This window comes from Eutrigla gurnardus, assembly GCF_963514095.1.
Source record: "Eutrigla gurnardus genome assembly, chromosome: 10".
Lineage (NCBI taxonomy): Eukaryota > Metazoa > Chordata > Actinopteri > Perciformes > Triglidae > Eutrigla > Eutrigla gurnardus.
Window position 1 is genome coordinate 842,703 of NC_139924.1, and position 18,783 is coordinate 861,485.

Sequence of the window (18,783 nt, forward strand, 5' to 3'; positions counted from 1 at the left end):
CATGTTCTGTTTCATTGGTTTTGATTTCCTGTTTTATTTTGTCCTCAGTGTCATTTCCTGTCTCGTACTTCCTGGTCCTTGTTGTTTCCGATGTCTTGACTCCCCCACCCTCTCGTGTTGATTACAATGCCTGCCCTGATGTGTTTCACCTGTTCCTCATCAGCTCCCTGCCTCCCTGTGTATATAGTCTGTGGCTGTATTTGAAACCGCATACTATACTGCTAGTACTGATTTGGCCAAAATGTAGTATGCAGTATGCAGTATGCAAACAAAAGCAAAATCTGCAGTATGCGAAAAGTTCCCGGATGTCGTACTGATTCGGAGAATATTTCCAGTATGCATCCGACCAGTCTACTCTGCCTACTGTTTCCCACAATGCAATGCGCTAGAGCCTGGATAAATCGAGTAATGACGGAGCAAGAGAGCGTTTCCAGGGGAATACAAACGCCGGAGCTGTGACGAAAAAAAAAAAAAAACGCCGCAGCAGTACGGCGTTTATATTTGTTATATTTGTTTACATAAGTACAGTGCATAGGCTACTTGATTATTGTGACGAAAGCTATATAGGTACAATAGAAATCCAGGCTGTTGAAATGAAAAAAAGTACTCTGTTAATTCAAACTTTTTTTTATTAATATTTGGTGATTTCTGTACATGCAGAGCTCCCGAGACAGCGCTATACTGTATACTGTCCACTACAAACAGCGGTTAAGATAACTGGCTTGCTGTCTCCCCCAGGACGACGACGCATGTTGGCCGGCGGAACACCTCTGGAGACGGGCTGCTGCCTCTGAGACGACCCGCTCCTTTCGGAGCTTCACTTCTCCGAAAACATCGAGGCAAATTACTAAACAGCCGTCATTTGGGTAAACTAACCGCACATTGGGGATCTAAACGGTTACTTTCTCGCATGAAAAAATATTAAAATTTAATAAAGTGACATAATAACAGCGCTACAGCGGGAAATAAACAGCTTTGCGCCTGTGTTACAACTACCGCTGCCGGTCGCCACTAAATGCATTCTGGGAAACTTGCATACTGCATACTGCATACTGCGGTGTGAACGGCGTCGGTCTGCTGAAGTAGCATACTGAATCCCACATTCAGTACGCAGTATACAGTATATACTAACGCAGTATGTAGTAGGCAATACGGTAGTATGCGGTTTCAAATACAGCCTGTGTGTTTCCCCTGTCTCATTGTTGGGTCATTGTCGATGTTGCTGTTGCTGTCGCAGATGTCATTGTCTTCCCCTGCATGCTGCACCACGTCTTGTCACTGGATATTTTTGTACCTCGTCCTGCCTCCCGTGTCTCTTCGTGTTTTGGTTCCTTTCTTGTAAGTGTTTATTTGATAGTCGTTTTTTGCCTTTGTGGTTTTTTGGTTGATACTTTGTTCTGGTCTTAGTTCTTGTTTTCGTATTTAGTTTATTATTTAAATAAATCTTTCTTTTTAACTGCATTTTGGTCCTCACCGCCCCTTTTTTCCGAGTCTCCGTCTTGCCCCGAACGTGACACATACAGCCCTGGCTGATATGAACTTATTGGTCAGTTAGTTTATCTGCAGCTATTATGCTGATTGCCTCATTGTTCATTGAAGCTTCTCAGATGTGACGATGTGATTGTTTTTTTAATATCTGCATGTTTTTAACTGTAGTTTCAGAGAATCAGAAAGTCAGAATTTTTTTTTTTTTTAAACAATATGCTTTTTTCCTGTTTGTTATATATTATGGACTATAAATTGAATCCATTGTGAAAATAATCTGCAGATTCATCAATAATCACAGTCTGACCAATCAGATTCCTACCTTCTTTTTCTGCTGTTCAACAGTCGCAACTTATTATTGTACGATTATTACATCCCCCCCCCCCCCCCCTTCCACCCCTGGGAGGAGGAGGGACAAACAAACCAAGACAAAGACCAAGTCTTTGAGATACAAAACATCCTGCGAGACAGTAAACACACTAGTCACTATGAATACAAAGTATTTTTACAAGAAGTGACTATGTACGCCAAATTGAGACGAACAATTTAGCTCAACTTTGTTGTGTTTATTAAGTAATAGTTAATCTGAAGTTTTAGATTTTGGGCTGAAACTCATCACATCATTAATAACGACACACTACAAAGACAAACTACACAGAAATAGCAAAAGTGTGAAGCATACTTAATAATGAAAACCCATTGGTTCCTACTGAAGACATCCATCTTTAAAAACACAATCTGTCAGTCTCATCAGTCAAACAGGAGGAAAGCCTTTTTTTGGAGACTATTTTTAGCAGCAGATGAATTCACATTTGGTGCTCTGGTGAGTTTGTGTGTGTTATAGTGTCATAGTGACGAAGGAACTAGAGTGATGATGAAGAAGAAGATCATTCTATGAGGAGACACACAGACTGCTGCTCCGGAGGTCAACATGAAGGTTTAAGGACGAGGCCAAACTTGTGAAGACTCACAGTGAAGCTGTTGTTGGCGTTCTTGGTGCTGGACTCGGCCACGCTGGCGTCCGTCAGGTCCACCTCGTCAAAGATGATCGACTGGAGAGACAGAACACTCTGAAATCAGCTTCTGACGGGTTTAAGGACCTTAAAAACAAACATGTCATTTATTATTATGTGAACAACAATTACAAAGAAAGTCTCGGCTGCTTCCAACACTGCTCAAGAAATACATAGAAAAGAAAATTATGCATGTAAAACAAGACAATCTGAGGGATCAAATCGAACAATTCAAGCTGCGATGAACGGGCCCTCACACTTCACACTTGCTGGGGGTTCTGGCGGGATGCTGGGCCACGTGGACCACAAGGCATGTCCACACGGAAACTTTTTTAGTGTGTAAATGCAGATGTCTTGCACATTTGGGCGGACCGTCCACACAGATCTGTAGTTTTTGGTGTCTGTAAACGCACTTTTTTAAAACCAGGTCCCAGGGTGAGAAAGAAAAAAATGCTTCACTTGCGTTTCGTGTTGGTGTGTACGGCAAATAAGCATAAAATGATGTCATCACCCCACCCCTCGACCCTCTAGCTTTTGACCTCTTATCCCCGCACGTCTCATAACAACAACAATAGAGTGGCGAAGTCCCGCCCCTTCTGCTAGACTCCCATGGGACCTCTGAGATCGTAAAAAATGTATGGGTCTCAATGCAGCTAAAATAATTATTTGCTGGTCCCAGTCGTTATATGCCCCGAATTAGAAATATGTTGTTTCTGGATTAAAATGAAATTTTTTTAAGAGTTTGACCGTTTATTGTGCAATTGTGAAATTGCGAAAGACTACATTTTGCCAATGTGACGTCACGTCATCACCCTTTCTCACAGCCATTCAGTGGCGATCAAACGAAGATGCCGGTGTGTTTTGTTCCTGAATGTTCCAGCATGTACGCCTCTTCATGCTTTTGGTTCCCATCCGATGAGAAGACGAGGAATCGCTGGCTCAAACTGACGGATATCATAACCAGGTCTACACGGGTGGACCTTTGCATTACGCCTACTATTGTTTATATTTTGGAAACAAGAACAAACCTCCCGTCTGCCTTCCTGCCTTATGACCCGTGGCTCTGCAGACCAGCGGTGTTGAATAAAATGCCTGCCCTTTCAAAACTACTCACATTACATAGCACACAATTCCCTCTGATCCAGGTTAGGGTCCTGTCTAGGGCATCAACAAATATTCTAAATATGAATATATATTCGAATAGTTGTTAAAAACAGAATTTCGAATGTGAAAATTAATATTCGAATCATATGCTTAAAAAAAAAAACTAAAAAAACAACAGCGGCAGCAGGGGCGCAACTGTCTGCTTTGCAGTGGGCGCGCGCCTGTTCTATACTGTAAAACTTCAATTAATGCTAATAATATTTGTTTCAATCACTGAATGAAGCCTGCCATATTTGGGACAAGAATCACAACCTTACATTGCTTGCACAAAACTCTTGATCAGCACTCAGCATTTGTTTATTGTTGTCGTTCATTTAAACCGCTATGCGCAGAAAGCACGTGGGTGAGGGAAGGAGGGAAAGAGAAAGAGAGAGAGAGAGAGAGAGAGAGAGAGAGAGAGAGAGAGAGAGAGAGAGAGAGAGAGAGAGCGCGTGAAGGAGGGAGGGAGAGAGTGCTATCGAGCGAGCGAGTGGTCAAGGTCTGCGGTCTTGGCCATTAGTTCATTTACTTATTTTTTTTGTGTTATGTAATATGTTGTTAAATATGTTTAAACTTAAATAAATTACCTATACAAGTAGGTATGTCTCATTGTATTAATTTGTCCTGCCTAATGCGCAACCAGAAATATGTCTTTCTTTTAAAGGGAATATTGGAATGTCATTTTTGGGCAATTTTGACAGCCCTAGACCTGTCATGATCTTGGTTTTTCTTAGCTGGCTTTACTGTTTTATTCTGAAGTTTTTGTGTGTTGGTTTCTCGTTTTGTACTTCCTGGTCCTGGTTGTTTCTGGTGTCTTGACTCCCCCACCGTCTTGTGTTGACGACCTACCTGCCCTAATGCGTTTCACCTGCGCCTCGTCAGCTCCCTGTCTCCTTGTGTATATAGTCTGTGTGTTTCCCCTGTCTCTTGTCAGTTCATTGTTTCACTACCCTGGTTCCTGACGGTGTTATGGCCTGACCGGGGTCCGTCCGTCACTCGTTGCTGTTCCGACGGAGAGCCGACCTTCGCCTGTTTCTGTCCCGACGGGGGGACCTACTACACCCACTTCACGCATCCTGCCGGGGGTCCGCTCATCCCCCATTCCTGCTTTACGCATCTGGCTCCAGGGTCTGTCTCAGCCGCCTGCAGACGCTGCCTTGGTGGCGACTTGGCCGTCCCTGTCCCTTCCTCAGCGGCACCTCGGCCGCTTCCTGTCCCTTTCTCAGTGGCGCCTCGGCCGCCTCCTGTCCCTGCCTCAGCGCCGCCTCGACCGCCTCCTGTCCCTGCCTCAGCGCCGCCTCGGCCGCCTCCTGTCCCTGCCTCAGCGGCGCCTCGGCCGCCTCCTGTCCCTGCCTCAGCGGCGCCTCGGCCGCCTCCTGTCCCTGCCTCAGCGGCGCCTCGGCCGCCTCTAGTCCCTGCCTCAGCGGCACCTCAAATAAATCTTCTTTGTTTACCTTTTTGTCTCCGCCTGCATTTGGTCTAACCATTTTCACCCCAGAATGAACCGACCGATCGGGCATTTAGTAGATGCTTTTGTCCAAAGTGACTTACAATAAGTACATTTTTTATTTTTAATAAAATAAATATATAATAAATATTTTATTTATTCATTTTATTTGTCAGGGACAGTGCATATTGATGAACATTACTGTAAATATGCCAGAATTAGCTAAGAGGCTAGTTTTCATCTGTTGTCCCTGGCCAGGTGTAAAGTGGCATCCTAAAATCAAGACACAGGTTTAAAACAACAGTTTCAGTATAAAACACAAGATAAAAGTAGGACAAAGACATAAGCAAGCATAAAAGCATAAAAGTAGGACAAATACATTAACAATAAAAGCAGAGCAGAACAAAGTGCAACAGAGCAGGGACAGACAACCAGCATACATAAGCAGGCACACATATAACTTGTACAATGCAGCAACTTTGCAATACATACATAAACAAAAACATACAAGAGCAATCACTAGCAGACTAATCTAAGGAACAATGACAACAGTGACACTGATCTATATTAAGCAGCAGGGCAGTTAAGCATCATGCACATTATCTCTATTTGACTAATGCTGACAGATTTGATTTCCAATCAGACATTTTTTTAATTGTTTAGAGAATGACCCTTTAGGTGGTGAGTTCTCTGATATGAACCGGTACAGTGTTCCACTCATGAGCTGCTTTAATCGAGAAGGCAGATTGACTAAAAGCAGATTTTCTTAGTGGTATTATGCAGTCTCCCCTCGTGACTCCTCTTGTTATCTGATTTGAATTTTCTCTTTTCCTAACAAAGCAACTGAGTGGGGGAGGAGCCAAACCACTAATAATTTTATAAATGACACATAAACTCACCGGCCACTTTATTAGGTACACCTGTCCAACTGCTCATTAACGCAAATTTCTAATCAGCCAATCACATGGCAGCAACTCAATGCATTTAGGCATGTAGACATGGTCAAGACGATCTGCTGCAGTTCAAACCGAGCATCAGAATGGGGAAGAAAGGTGATTTAAGTGACTTTGAACGTGGCATGGTTGTTGGTGCCAGACGGGCTGGTCTGAGTATTTCAGAAACTGCTGATCTACTGGGATTTTCACGCACAACCATCTCTAGGGTTTACAGAGAATGGTCCGAAAAAGAGAAAATATCCAGTGAGTGGCAGTTCTGTGGGCGCAAATGCCTTGTTGATGCCAGAGGTCAGAGGAGAATGGCCAGACTGGTTCGAGCTGACAGAAAGGCAACAGTAACTCAAATAACCACAACACGTCGAACCTTGAGGCGGATTGGCTACAGCAGCAGAAGACCACACCGGGTGCCACTCCTGTCAGCTAAAAACAGGAAACTGAGGCTACAATTCGCACAGGCTCACCAAAATTGGACAATAGAAGATTGGAAAAACGTTGCCTGGTCTGATGAGTCTCGATTTCTGCTGCGACATTTGGATGGTAGGATCAGAATTTGGCGTCAACAACATGAAAGCATGGATCCATCCTGCCTTGTATCAACGGTTCAGGCTGGTGGTGGTGGTGTAATGATGTGGGGGATATTTTCTTGGCACACTTTGGGCCCAGTAGTACCAATTGAGCATCGTTTCAACGCCACAGCCTACCTGAGTCTTGTTGCTGACCATGTCCATCCCTTTATGACCACAGTGTACCCACCTTCTGATGGCTACTTCCAGCAGGATAACGCGCCATGTCATAAAGCGCAAATCATCTCAGACTGGTTTCTTGAACATGACAATGAGTTCACTGTACTCAAATGGCCTCCACAGTCACCAGATCTCAATCCAATAGAGCACCTTTGGGATGTGGTGGAACGGGAGATTTGCATCATGGATGTGCAGCCGACAAATCTGTAGCAACTGCGTGATGCTATCATGTCAATATGGACCAAACTCTCTGAGGAATGTTTCCAGTACCTTGTTGAATCTCTGCCACGAAGGATTAAGTTCTGAAGGCAAAAGGGGGTCCAACCCGGTACTAGCAAGGTGTACCTAATAAAGTGGCCGGTGAGTGTATATTAGTGTGTTTAATCAGGTTTTCCCAACTCAGAAGGTTATGTTTTTCTATTATATGACAGTGGTGGAAACGGTTTGGTTTCTTGTCGAGAGTTTTCATAGTTTGTTTAAATAGCGATTCAAGCGGACCCAAGATTGAGTTACTTGCCTATGACCAGCTTGTTAAACAGTAGGTAATGTGTGAAATGATCATAGCATTCATGTACATTCTAGCAGCATTGGTTGATTCTTATGAATCTGTAATTTGCTAGGTTGTATTTGACTCTGTTGCAGACTTTTGTAATGGGAATCTAATACAATCCCTAGATATTTGAATTCTTTTGCAATTTCTAGTTTTTGTCCACATACAAGTATTTGTGGCTTGACAGTAGGGTTGCACGGTATACCGGTACTAATTTGGTACCGGGGTACTGAGGCATTTAAAACGGTACTATATTGCATTTGGACGGGACCGGTACTTGCAGCGCCGCCGGCAGCGCCCGCAACAGCGCGGCGAACTCGCCGCGTGACGTCACCGCGTTGTAACTACAGCTGAGAGGACGAGGAGCGAGCCGCAGCTTGGAGAGATAAAAAGAAAAAGCAAGCAAGCCGAGGAAACCGCTAGCAAGTTAGCGAGCAGCGTAGACTGGGGCAACAAACGGAGCAGGAGGAAAGCTTGGAGAGAGCGAGAGAGCGTGAGCGAGAGAGCGAGAGCGCGCGAGAGAGAGAGAGAGAGAGAGAAAGAGAGCGCGAGCGAGCGAAGCACGGAGAGGAGAACGGCTGCTGCAACCGTCACCACGCCGCAACTTGCGGACAAACCAGCGCCGCGAAGTGCGATGTGGCAGTACTTTAGCTAAAAACAAATGCGCAAGGCAAGGCAGTTAACGCCGATGCACCACTGTGTAAACGGTGTTTAAAACATGCATGGCTAACGGCGGAAACACCTCCGACTTAGCCAAACACTTAAAGGACAAGCACCCAGACCTGCACACTGAACTCAGGGAACGACAGGTCATTTACTCAGGAAAAAAAGCCACATTCAGTGCTAAAAGCAAGCGCCACCCCCCTTCACTCTTAACAAAAGTAGCTCTGAAAGAAAAAAATAGAGCTGGTTTATTTATATTATTATATTTTAACATTTTTAAAATTGTGTGCATTAGAAAAGCTTGTCTTTGTGGTATTTTATTTTGTTTGCTGATTAATATGTTATTGTTCTAAGATTTTCTATTAAAATAAAGTCAGTAATGACATTTTTTGGATTCACTTTTTATGTGAAAAAGTATCGAAAAGTATCGAAAAGTACCGAAACACATGTTGGTACCGGTACCGGTACCAAAATGTTGGTATCGTGACAACACTACTTGACAGTATAGCTAAATTTCTTTGTAAAATACATGCTAGTGGTTTTTGACACGTTTAGTTGTAGACAGCAGCGGTTTAACCAGTCAATAATGTGTGTCATTGCTTCTGTCAGAATGGAGGCAACTTGACTTTTTTGTATTGCTGTGAGCATAGATTACCAGGACATACAGACGGCAGATAATTGACATATAAGCTAAACAAAAGTGGACCCAAAATGGATCCTTGAGGAATACCAGCGGAGGAGCTGAGAGCAGTTGACTGATTGTGGTTTACACGGACAGTTTGAGAACGATTACAAAAGGTAGGACTTAAAGCATTTTAGGGCAGTTGGAGAGAAGTTGAAGGAGGATAACTTAGAGAGAAGGACTGCATGATTTACAGTGTCAAAGGCCTTCCTGAGATCTAGAAACACAGCTCCAACAACACCACCCTTATCCAAGAGTGACTTTATTTTCTCTAGAAGAAAGCAGTTAGCTGTCTCTGTAGAGTGATTTGCTTTACATCCAAACTGCATTGGGTGAAGGGAAAAGGTGGTGTTTTTCAGGTGGAAGGTCAGTTGCTCGACCACCCATCTCTCTGCTTTCTTTGAAACTGCCGGTAAGATACTTATAGGCCTGTAGTTGCAGATGGAAAGTGGATCCCCAGATTTAAAAATACAGCAGGCTTCCAAGCACTTGGAAAGATTCCCTGGGAGAAGGACTGATTTAATATTTTTGTGAGAGGAGGAACCAATGATGTGCTTAGGTCTTTAAGCATGGCAGTATCAAACTGATAAACATCCTTCGCTTTTGTTGTCTTTAGAGCATTGATTAGCCTATGCACGTCTGACTCCTCAATGCATTCTATGTGGAAAGGTGGTTCTGTAGCATCAGAGGAAAGGGGTAGGGACTGCAATGAAGTGGTATTTGCTTGACTCACAGAGAAACTCTGAGCAATAGTGGCCACTGAATATAAATAGCGGTTAAGCGCCTCAGCATTTTCAATGGGGTTCCTTGAGATGTTACCATTTCAAGTTCCATTTGCTTTATGTTTTTGTCCTGTCAATTTTTAATCTGCTCCCAGATTAATTTAGTGTTACCTCTTGCTTCACCAATTATGTTTAGGAAGAAGTCAGCTTTAGCTTTTCTTAGCGCCCGTACTACTTTGTCCCTTAATGTAGTGAATCTGAGTTTATCATTATGTAGCTTCGTTTTAAGAGCTGTTTTTAGGGCAAGATCTTGTTCTTTCATCAATTTTAGTATTCGTATTGACCCATGGTAGGCTGTTTCTTTTGCCCCTTTTATGTCGAATCGCCTGAGTATATTGCTTTATCATGTTTTGGACTCAGGTCAGACTGTCGTCTTCTATGTTTAACCCTAAAATCAGATCATTCCATTTTATTTCCTGAACACTGTCTCTGAAGTTTTGAAACTCACTTCTTGTCCTGTGACAGCAGGTGACTTAAAGCGCTTACTTGTCAGTTTTCTAGCCACAAGAGTTAGACTATGATCAGATAATCCAGTAATCATGTTAAAAGATTTTACAATTATTTGTAGTCTGTTACTAAAGATTAGATCGATCTGGGTTTTGGTGGAATTAGTGATTCTGACCCTGGATTAACTGGGACAGGTCAAATCCATCTGTAATATTTTTTAGCCTTTTCCTAGGGAGGTTATCTTCCCAGTTTATGTTAAAATCTCCTGTAATAATAAGCTCTTTCTTAAGGTTGCAGGCTTTCAGCATATCACAAAATTTTTCGTCAAACTCAATGTTACCTGATGGTGGGTAAATAAAAGCCATAGTATAGACAAGTATAAAAGACATTTCTGGTGACAGCATTACATTCAGGCTAGGGATGCAAATTATCGAGTTATTCATTAATCGGTAGTTGTTTCATCTTATCGATCAATGATCGATTAATTGATAAGCGGCAATTCTTCTGAGAAGCTGAATTTCCCTCTGAATAGGTTCTATCTACTGTATACGTACATAAAATGCTATCTTCCTTATGATATAAAGAAAAATGCAAATCATATTTTGAATAATTTCGTTTTAATGCATCAATTTTGGGGAATTTTGAGAACCAAAATATGACATGACCAATGACATATGACCTGACCAATTTCTTACAAACTGCTGGTACTGATACAAATGTTGACATACTAAATGGGGTTGAGGAGTTTAAGCATTCAACAAAAGATGAAAACAAAAATGACTAAAACAGTGCTGAGCCTATACTATTAGTTTATTATGACTATGACTGTCGGCGGCAGTGAATTGTTTTTGCCAGTGAGTAGAATTCAGCGAGAAAGCCAGTGACGGGCGAGTAGCGACGGATGTGAACGGGCTATACGCGCTGTCAAACTCGGCAGCTGAGGGGGGGTCGGCGCGGGGGACGCCTTGCCATGGCGACGGGGGAAAACAGAACGTTGATGAGCCAAACCAGCCGCGAGGATTTCCCCTTATAATAAGCGCTGCTGCCCTCCTGTTTAGGCCTATTATTAGAGCCGCTAGTTAAGTCCATTTGCATTGATGAAATAATTTTGGGCGACTATGGCGGCCTAAATTAGACGATGGCGTCCGAAATTAGACTATGGCGGACATCAGTGTGTGGCACCAGAGCTGCCACGCTTGTGTTCGCGCATGTGCGTCAAGTACGTCTGGCGTCAAGCGCACCCATGCGTGGACTGGCGGGGAATTACGAGTTCAAAACGCAATTAATTGCAATTAATTTATTTTAATCGAGTAATTTATTATCGACAATTAATCGATAATCGATTAATTGTTTGCATCCCTAATTCAGGCCAATACATTCCAATTAATTGCCACTAGGCCATTTGATTTCCGCATCTCCCGATCGATTTAAATCTTCTATTCCGGTGAGGAGGATTTATCCGACACTCATCATCCATCTGGATGTCTGTCGATGTATTTGTTGGATTTTTACTTATATTTAGTGCGTTTGGAGTCTTGCCAACAATCGGTGGGACCCCCACCGCGGCGCTCGCTTCATGCGCCTCAGATTGCACGTCAGCTGGGGACAGCTCTCCACAAACCCGGTCGGAACTCACACGCGTGCCCAGGTCAGTCCTCCCGGGGGAAGACCCTCCGACCAAGGCCGACCGGTGTAGATGGCCGCAGGCCGCCGTCTGCCACGAACTGGCCCCAGACGTCTTCCGCAACACTCGGACATCAGATGCGACCAGCAAGGTTAGTGAGAGTATTCTTAAAACACGGAGTAGCATCTCTGCCAGATATGCTTACCGGTACAATTGGATTGTTGCTCCTGTGATTGATGGTCTTGCCGGCATTTTCAGTTCCGAGGTCTGAGTTTACAGAATCTGGGCCAGGACATTGGAAGATGTCTCCAGATAGTAGTAGGCAGATGGCAATGATAAGAGCGCTGTCAGTTATTTTCCTAGTTTTTGTGTTTGTTTGTTTTCGGTTCCAGCATGGGAGGAGTAGCATGATGGCATGCTTTCCAAATCCAAAATGTTTGTTTGGATTTTCGAATTGGGTGAGCAGGTTGATCGGAAAATGTTTGCTGTGACTGGTTTCATTAAAGGGAGGATGTGTGTCGTGTGTACGGAAAAAGTTTAAAAGTAATGTGTATGTTAGTACATACACATTACATATCGTTGCCCATAAAGTAAGAGTGAAAAATTAGAAACAAGTGTTAGGTCCTCATCTGAGTAAAGTAGTAGGATACTGGGGGGGGTGGGGGGGCGGGGTTGTTATTGGGTCATGCTATGCAGAGTCGAGGTGAAGTCTGAACAGGTGAGTCTTTTGCGTTACATGGCAAGTGACTCTGCTGTCCTGACATTGGTAGGGAGTTTGTTCCACACCTTGGCTCCCCTTAGTTTCCCTTAGTTCCCCTAGGCTCCCCTTACATTTACATTAAGGGCATTTAGCAGACGCTTGTCCAAAGTAAATTACAATAAGTACATTTGTCGAAAGAAAGAAACCACAACATATCATTGCCGATAAAGTAAGAGCGAAAAAATAGAAACAAGTGTTAGGTCCTCATCTGAGTAACATAGTAGCTGTTCAGCAAGGACACCTTAAGCACAATAGTGCTTTAGTCAGGAATCAGTTCCACCACTGAGATGCCAGAACAGAGAAGAGTCGGGAATTGCTGAGCGACATTTGTTTGATTTCAGCGATAGTGGTACCAGCCGGCCAGCGGAAGTAGAGGAGCGAAGTGCTCGCGTCGGGGTGTGTGGTTTGACCAGTGTTTGAAGGTAGATGGGTGCCATTCTATTGATGGCCTTGAAGGCCAGTGCCATCATCTTGAATTGGATGCGCGCTGCAACAGGGAGCCAGTGGAGGTCACAGAGGAGGGAGGTCACATGTGAGAATTTGGGTAGATTGAAGACAAGGCGTGCTGCAGCGTTCTGGATACACTGCAATGGTTTAGTCGCCGAGGCCGGGAGTCCAGCCAGGAGAGAGTTGCAGTAGTCAAGGTGAGAGATGACCAGTGCTTGGACCAGGAGTTGAGTTGCCTACTTTGTGAGGAAAGACCAAATCCTGCGGATATTGTAGAGGGCAAATCTGCAGGACCGGGCCACAGCAGTGATGTTGGTGCAGGACAGTTGGACGTCGAGGATTTCACCCAGGCTCCTCGCAGTTGACGAAGGCAAAGCCGTGATTTCCTCGACAGTGACAGACAGGTCCTTGCAAGGGCAGTCTTTCCCCAGGACGAACTTGAGTTCGGTTTTATGCATGTTAAGCTTGAGGTGATGTGCAGTTGTCCAGACGGAGACGTCTGCCAGACATTGAAATGTGGGTGTCGGAGGTTGGGGGAAAAGAGAGGAACAGCTGGGTGTCGTCTGCCAAACAATGTTATTTGAATCCTTGTGATGTGTTACAGAGCCTCGTGATCCAGCGTACAATGAGAACAGAAGCGGTCCTAGTATTGAGCCTTGAGGGACACCCATTTCCAGAGAACAGGGTTTGGACATACCACCTGAAAGTTGCGATTTGTCAGGTATGATGTGAACCAGGTTAGAGCAGAGTCAGTGATGCCAAGGTCAGCCAGGGTGGAAAGGAGGATTTGGTGGTTGACCGTGTCAAATGCAGCTGATAGGTCGGGAAGAATGAGAACGGAGGAGTGGGATGAGGCTCTGGCATTTTCACAGGGACTCAGTCACTGTGAGGAGGGCCGTCTCACTGCAGTGAGACGTCCTGAAGCCTGATTGATAATTTAACCCAAGACTCCAGCCCTGAGTGGCCCTGTGTGCTTGGTAGCCCTCCTGCCCGGCCCTGAACTCCTGCCCAGCCTCGACCTCCAGCCCTCCCAGTCCTGTCATGATCTTGGTTTTTCAAAGTTTACTTTCCTGTTTTTGTCTCATGTGTTGGATTCCTGTTTGGTACTTCCTGGTTGATTCTGATGTCATGACTCCCCCACCCTCTTGTGTTGATTACCTACCTGCCCTAATGCGTCTCTCCTGTGCCCCTTCAGCTCCCTGTCTCCTTGTGTATATAGTCTGTGTGTTTCCCCTGTCTCTTTGTCGGTTAATTTTTTCACTACCCTGGGTTCTGATGGTTCGTTACTCATGTTTCTGCGTCCAGCATTTCTGTCCATTTGGTTTTTGTTCCTGCTTACTTTTTTCTCAGTTAAAAATACATTTTTTTGTCATTTATCCATTTGTCTCTGCCCGCATTTGGGTCAAACCATTTTCATCCCACTACTAAACGTAACACCTCACCTTAGAGGTCTGAGCGTAGTACAGAGTCCTCCCCCTCAGTTTGAAGTAACGTATCTTCCAGCGCTGGAACGAGTTGGTCTGTTTCATCAGATTTCCCTCCTTCAACACCGTCTGGAACACAATCATTCATTATTATTGTTCATTATTACCACACTAGTATTCAAAGTATGATCACCACCACTGTTTATTTTTATTATCACCACCACTGTTTTTTATTCTTAATTATTCACACTAGTGTTACTATTATGATTATTACCACCACACTATTTTTATCACCACCACTTTATTACCACCACCACCACACTACGAACGCAACAAGATGAGACAAGTTAAGTTCCCGTGTGTTGTTGTCAGCCAACTGAAAATTAAACTCTGGCTGCTCCAGCGCACTTAAGGTGGGCTGGAGCAGCTATTCTCCTATAAGTAAGAAGCTGCTACTCTGCATCTCTTAGCTTTTCATCTTTAATATTTCTTTTAACTGTATAACTGACAGCAAGTTAAACAGTTTTTTCCCGTCTACATATTAGGATCTCATGGTTAATGGTGGTAAACGCAGCACTAAGATCTAGCAGGACAAGTACAGAAACCAGTCGTTTGTCAGAAGTAATTAGAAGGTCATTTGTGATTTTCACCAGAGCTGTCTCTGTACTATGATGTACTCTAAATCTTGACTGGAAGTCCTCAAGTAGACTGTTGTTATTTAGAAAGGGATTGGCGACTACTTTCTCAAGGATCTTAGAGAGAAAATGAAGATTTGATATTGGTCTGTAGTTTGCTAAAACCCCTGGATCTAGAGTAGGCGTCTTAAGAAGAGGTTTAATACAGCTACTTTAAATGACTGTGGCACATAGCCTGTTATAATAATAAAGACACATTGATCATATCTAGTAGCGACGTGCTAACTAAGGGTAAGACTTTTTTCAGTAGCCTGGTTGGTATCGGGTCTAGGAGACAGGTTGAAGGTTGAGAAGAGATCATTGACGTTGGTTAAGGTTGATTGGAGAAAAGCAGTCTCAATATATATCAGGTCTTAATGCTGTTTCTATTTCTAAGATTCCTGAGTTTGAGGGTAACGTGTTTCCAATTGAAGGCAAGACGTGAGTAATTCTGTCTCTGATAGCTAAAATGTTATCATTAAAAAAGTTCATAAAGTCATTACTACTAAGAGCTCTAGGAATGCATGGCTCAGTAGAGCTGTGACTCTGTCAGCCTGGTTACAGTACTGAAATGAAATCTAGGGTTGTTTTTGTTTTCCTCTATTAAAATCGAGTAGTAGGCTGCTCTGGCATTACGGAGAGCCTTCTTGTATGTTTTAAGATTGTCTTGCCAGACTAGGCGGGATTCTTCCAGTTTGGTAGAGCGCCAGATGGTTTCAAGATTACGCAATTTTTGTTTTAATTTATGAGTTTGGGAGTTATACCAGGGACTTCCTGGTATAACTATACCAGGGACTTCCTATGCTTTATAGTTTTCTGTTTTAGCGGAGCAACAGAGTCCAGAGTCGTTCTCAGTAGGCTTCCAGATTCATCTTTAAGAGAATCGATCTGTCAAGACATGGCATAGAACTCAAGATTGGTGAAATTACTTCCTTAAACTTAGCTACAGCTCTATCCGATAGACACCGAGAGTAGTAGCTTTTTCCTTATAATAAGTCAAAGGTTATCAAGTAATGGTGAGACAAAGAAGAATTTTGAGGAAAGATTATTACGTTTTTGATTTCAACGCCATAAGATAAGACGAGGTCGAAAATGTGGCTATGACAGTGAGTTGGTTTATGTACACTCTGAATGAAGCCAATATAATCTATTAATGAAGTAAATGCTACACTAAGTCATTTACAACATCCACATGGACATTAAAATCCCCCACAATAATAACTTTATCTGATTTAAGGACTAAACTTGATAGACACTCAGACAATTCAGATAAGAATTCAGACTAGAAAAAGCATTTCCTGCGGAAAATGCGTGGAAATGCTTTATGCTGAAGCAACACTGAAAAAAAGCTGAATATTTGAAGAGAATATTAAAAAAGCTGAATATGTGCAAAAGTTTGAAAAAGCTGAATAGCTTAAGAGAGAATTAATAAAGCTGAATATGTGAAAAGTTTGAAAAGCTGAATAGCTGAAGAGAATATTTAAAAGGCTGAATATGTGAAAATAATATTTAAAAAGCTGAATATGTGCAAAAGTATGAAAAAGCTTAATATTTGAAGAGAATATTAAAAAAGCTGAATATGTAAAAAGATGAAGAAGCTGAATAGCTGATCAGAATATGAATAAAGCTGAATATGTGAAAAGTTTGAAAAATCTGCATAGCTGAAGAGAATATTCAAGAGCTGAATATGCGAAAATAATATTTAAAAAGCTGAATATGTGCAAAAGTATGAAAAAGCTTAATATTTGAAGAGAATATTAAAAAAGCTGAATATGTAAAAAAATGAAGAAGCTGAATAGCTGATCAGAATATTAATAAAGCTGAATATGTGAAAAGGTTGAAAAATCTGCATAGCTGAAGAGAATTTTCAAGAGCTGAATATGTGAAAAGTTTAAAAAAGCTGAATAGCTGAACAGAATAATAATAAAGCTGAATATTTGAAAAGTTTGATAGCTGAAGAGAATATTCAAAGAGCTGAATATGTGAAAAGTTGAAGCTGAATAGCTGAAGAGCATATTAATAAAGCTGAATATGTGGAAAGTTTGAAAAAGCTGAATAGCTGAATATTAAAAGAGCTGAATACGTGAAAAGTTGAAGAAGCTGAATAGCTGAAGAGAATATTAAAAAAGCTGAATATTTGAAGTTTGAAAAAGTGTGTTTGTGTGTGTGTGTGTTTGTGTGTGTCTGTCTGTCTGTCTTCTTTGAAAAACTACAACTGCCACTGACTGCTACTGTCCGCCAATCAGAGCGCACCTGCTGTCACTTCTGAGTGTGATAGAGAGATAGACAGACATTTTAAAGTTTAAATGGAGTTTATAGGTGAAAGTATGCCTGAGCAGGACATGTTTGACAAAAAAAACTACAAATCCCACTGACTGCTCCTGTCTGCTGCTCCTGTCTGCCAATCAGAGCACACCTGCTGTCACCCTCAAGATCAGAGCCACAGGCGCGTGTGTATGACTGCCTTTAAGCCTCTCTTTCTCTCCATTTCAGCTTAGCGGGGGCTCCGAACAAAAGCTTGCCACGCTCACACCAAAACTCCTGTGGCCAAAATGTTTACACCGTTAGCGCCACAAGACTGTGCTGAAGACACTGATCACTTTTATTTTTTCCTAGTGTCAGAAATGTGGACGCTAGGGCGAGTTAGAAATGTGTGATTTTCAGCGTTTCTTTGGAAATCTGCTCCTCGATTCGCATTAGATCGAATGGGGAGAAAAAAGACTTGGCCGCGCTAAGAGGTTGCTAGTTCAAATTCTGTAAATGTCACAGAGTTTTTGAGCACATTGTGAGAGACAGGACAAGTTTCTCTACAAAATTGGAAAATATCACGTGTGTAGAGTGAAAATTGTGGCCGGGAGGAGTTTGGAAAGGAAAAAAATCTGAAGTAGGACGAGAAGCCCTCACACTCTAACGATGATGTCACGCACTCTAGCAGGCGCAATACACACCCATTGTAAACTCTGATCAGGTCTTAAAAAACCATCAAACATAAACTGTGATTGTAGGAAAAGTGTAAAAGATACGAAAAGTGAAAAGACATAGCCGTATAGATCACATTCTTGGGCATTGTTTAAAGTTTGAATGAAGTCTGTAGGTGGAAGTTTGTGGAAGTAGATACAGTTGAAAGAGCTGCATGTTTCAGAGGATTTTAAGCGGATCTCCATTGGTTTCCATTATAAAAAAAATATGGAAAAAGCTGAATATCTGAAAAAATATGAAAGGCTGAAAAAAAGTTGAAGAGGAGCCAACGTGAGATGAGAGAGCTGAACATTTTGATAGTTGAATGGTTTTTATAGCTGAAAGTTTGCAGGAGTTACAGGGCGCCAAAATCTGTACGGAATAATAATAATAAGCATAAAGATTAGGATAGCTAAGGTTGGAAATGCTGCATAGCATTTCCACCAAATATGGAACAGGAGCACAATACACTATTACAAACAGAATTGGCTGCATTGTTTTCCAGTTTGGGTGTGAAAAGCTGAGAATCAGGCTCTTTTAGTTTTGATTTCGGATTGATTGATAGGCTTGAATCAAAAATGGCTGCAACTCATCCTCCACGTCTGCCGCCTTGAGATATATGAGTATTAATATGGCTGGGAGGACTAGCTTCGTTTAAGCAAACATAGTCTTCATCACGCAGCCAGGTTTCAGTCAGGCAGAATAAATCAATATGATTATCTGATATTAAATCGTTGACCAATACTGCTTTAGATGAGAGAGCTTTCCATAACTCGCCAAGCAAGTTGGCAACATCATCACGTGCCAACGTTCTTGTCTGAAGCCTGCAATGGTGGATAGACTGGTATTCTTGGCCGAAAATCTCTCTAAGCTTGAGTGAGGGGTCATTCCGTGTCATTTCACCAAATGCCTCCCACCTGACCATCTCAGAATGTCCTGAAAAAATTAAAGTACAAAGACACACTTGTTAATAGGACAAATCCAA

The 18,783-nt window shown here is 42.6% G+C and overlaps 1 protein-coding gene across 1 annotated transcript in view; it reads right to left on the minus strand.

The window, feature by feature from the left end:
* Positions 1-18,783, minus strand: part of dgkd (diacylglycerol kinase delta) — a 105,538-nt gene that overhangs the window by 71,697 nt on the left and 15,058 nt on the right. Inside the window, exons 2-3 of the mRNA XM_084020012.1 lie at positions 14,185-14,295; positions 2,457-2,537 (exon numbers count right to left, since the gene is read on the minus strand). Of these exons, the coding sequence (XP_083876138.1) occupies positions 2,457-2,537; positions 14,185-14,295 (192 nt within the window). The remainder of the gene's footprint in view (positions 1-2,456; positions 2,538-14,184; positions 14,296-18,783) is intronic.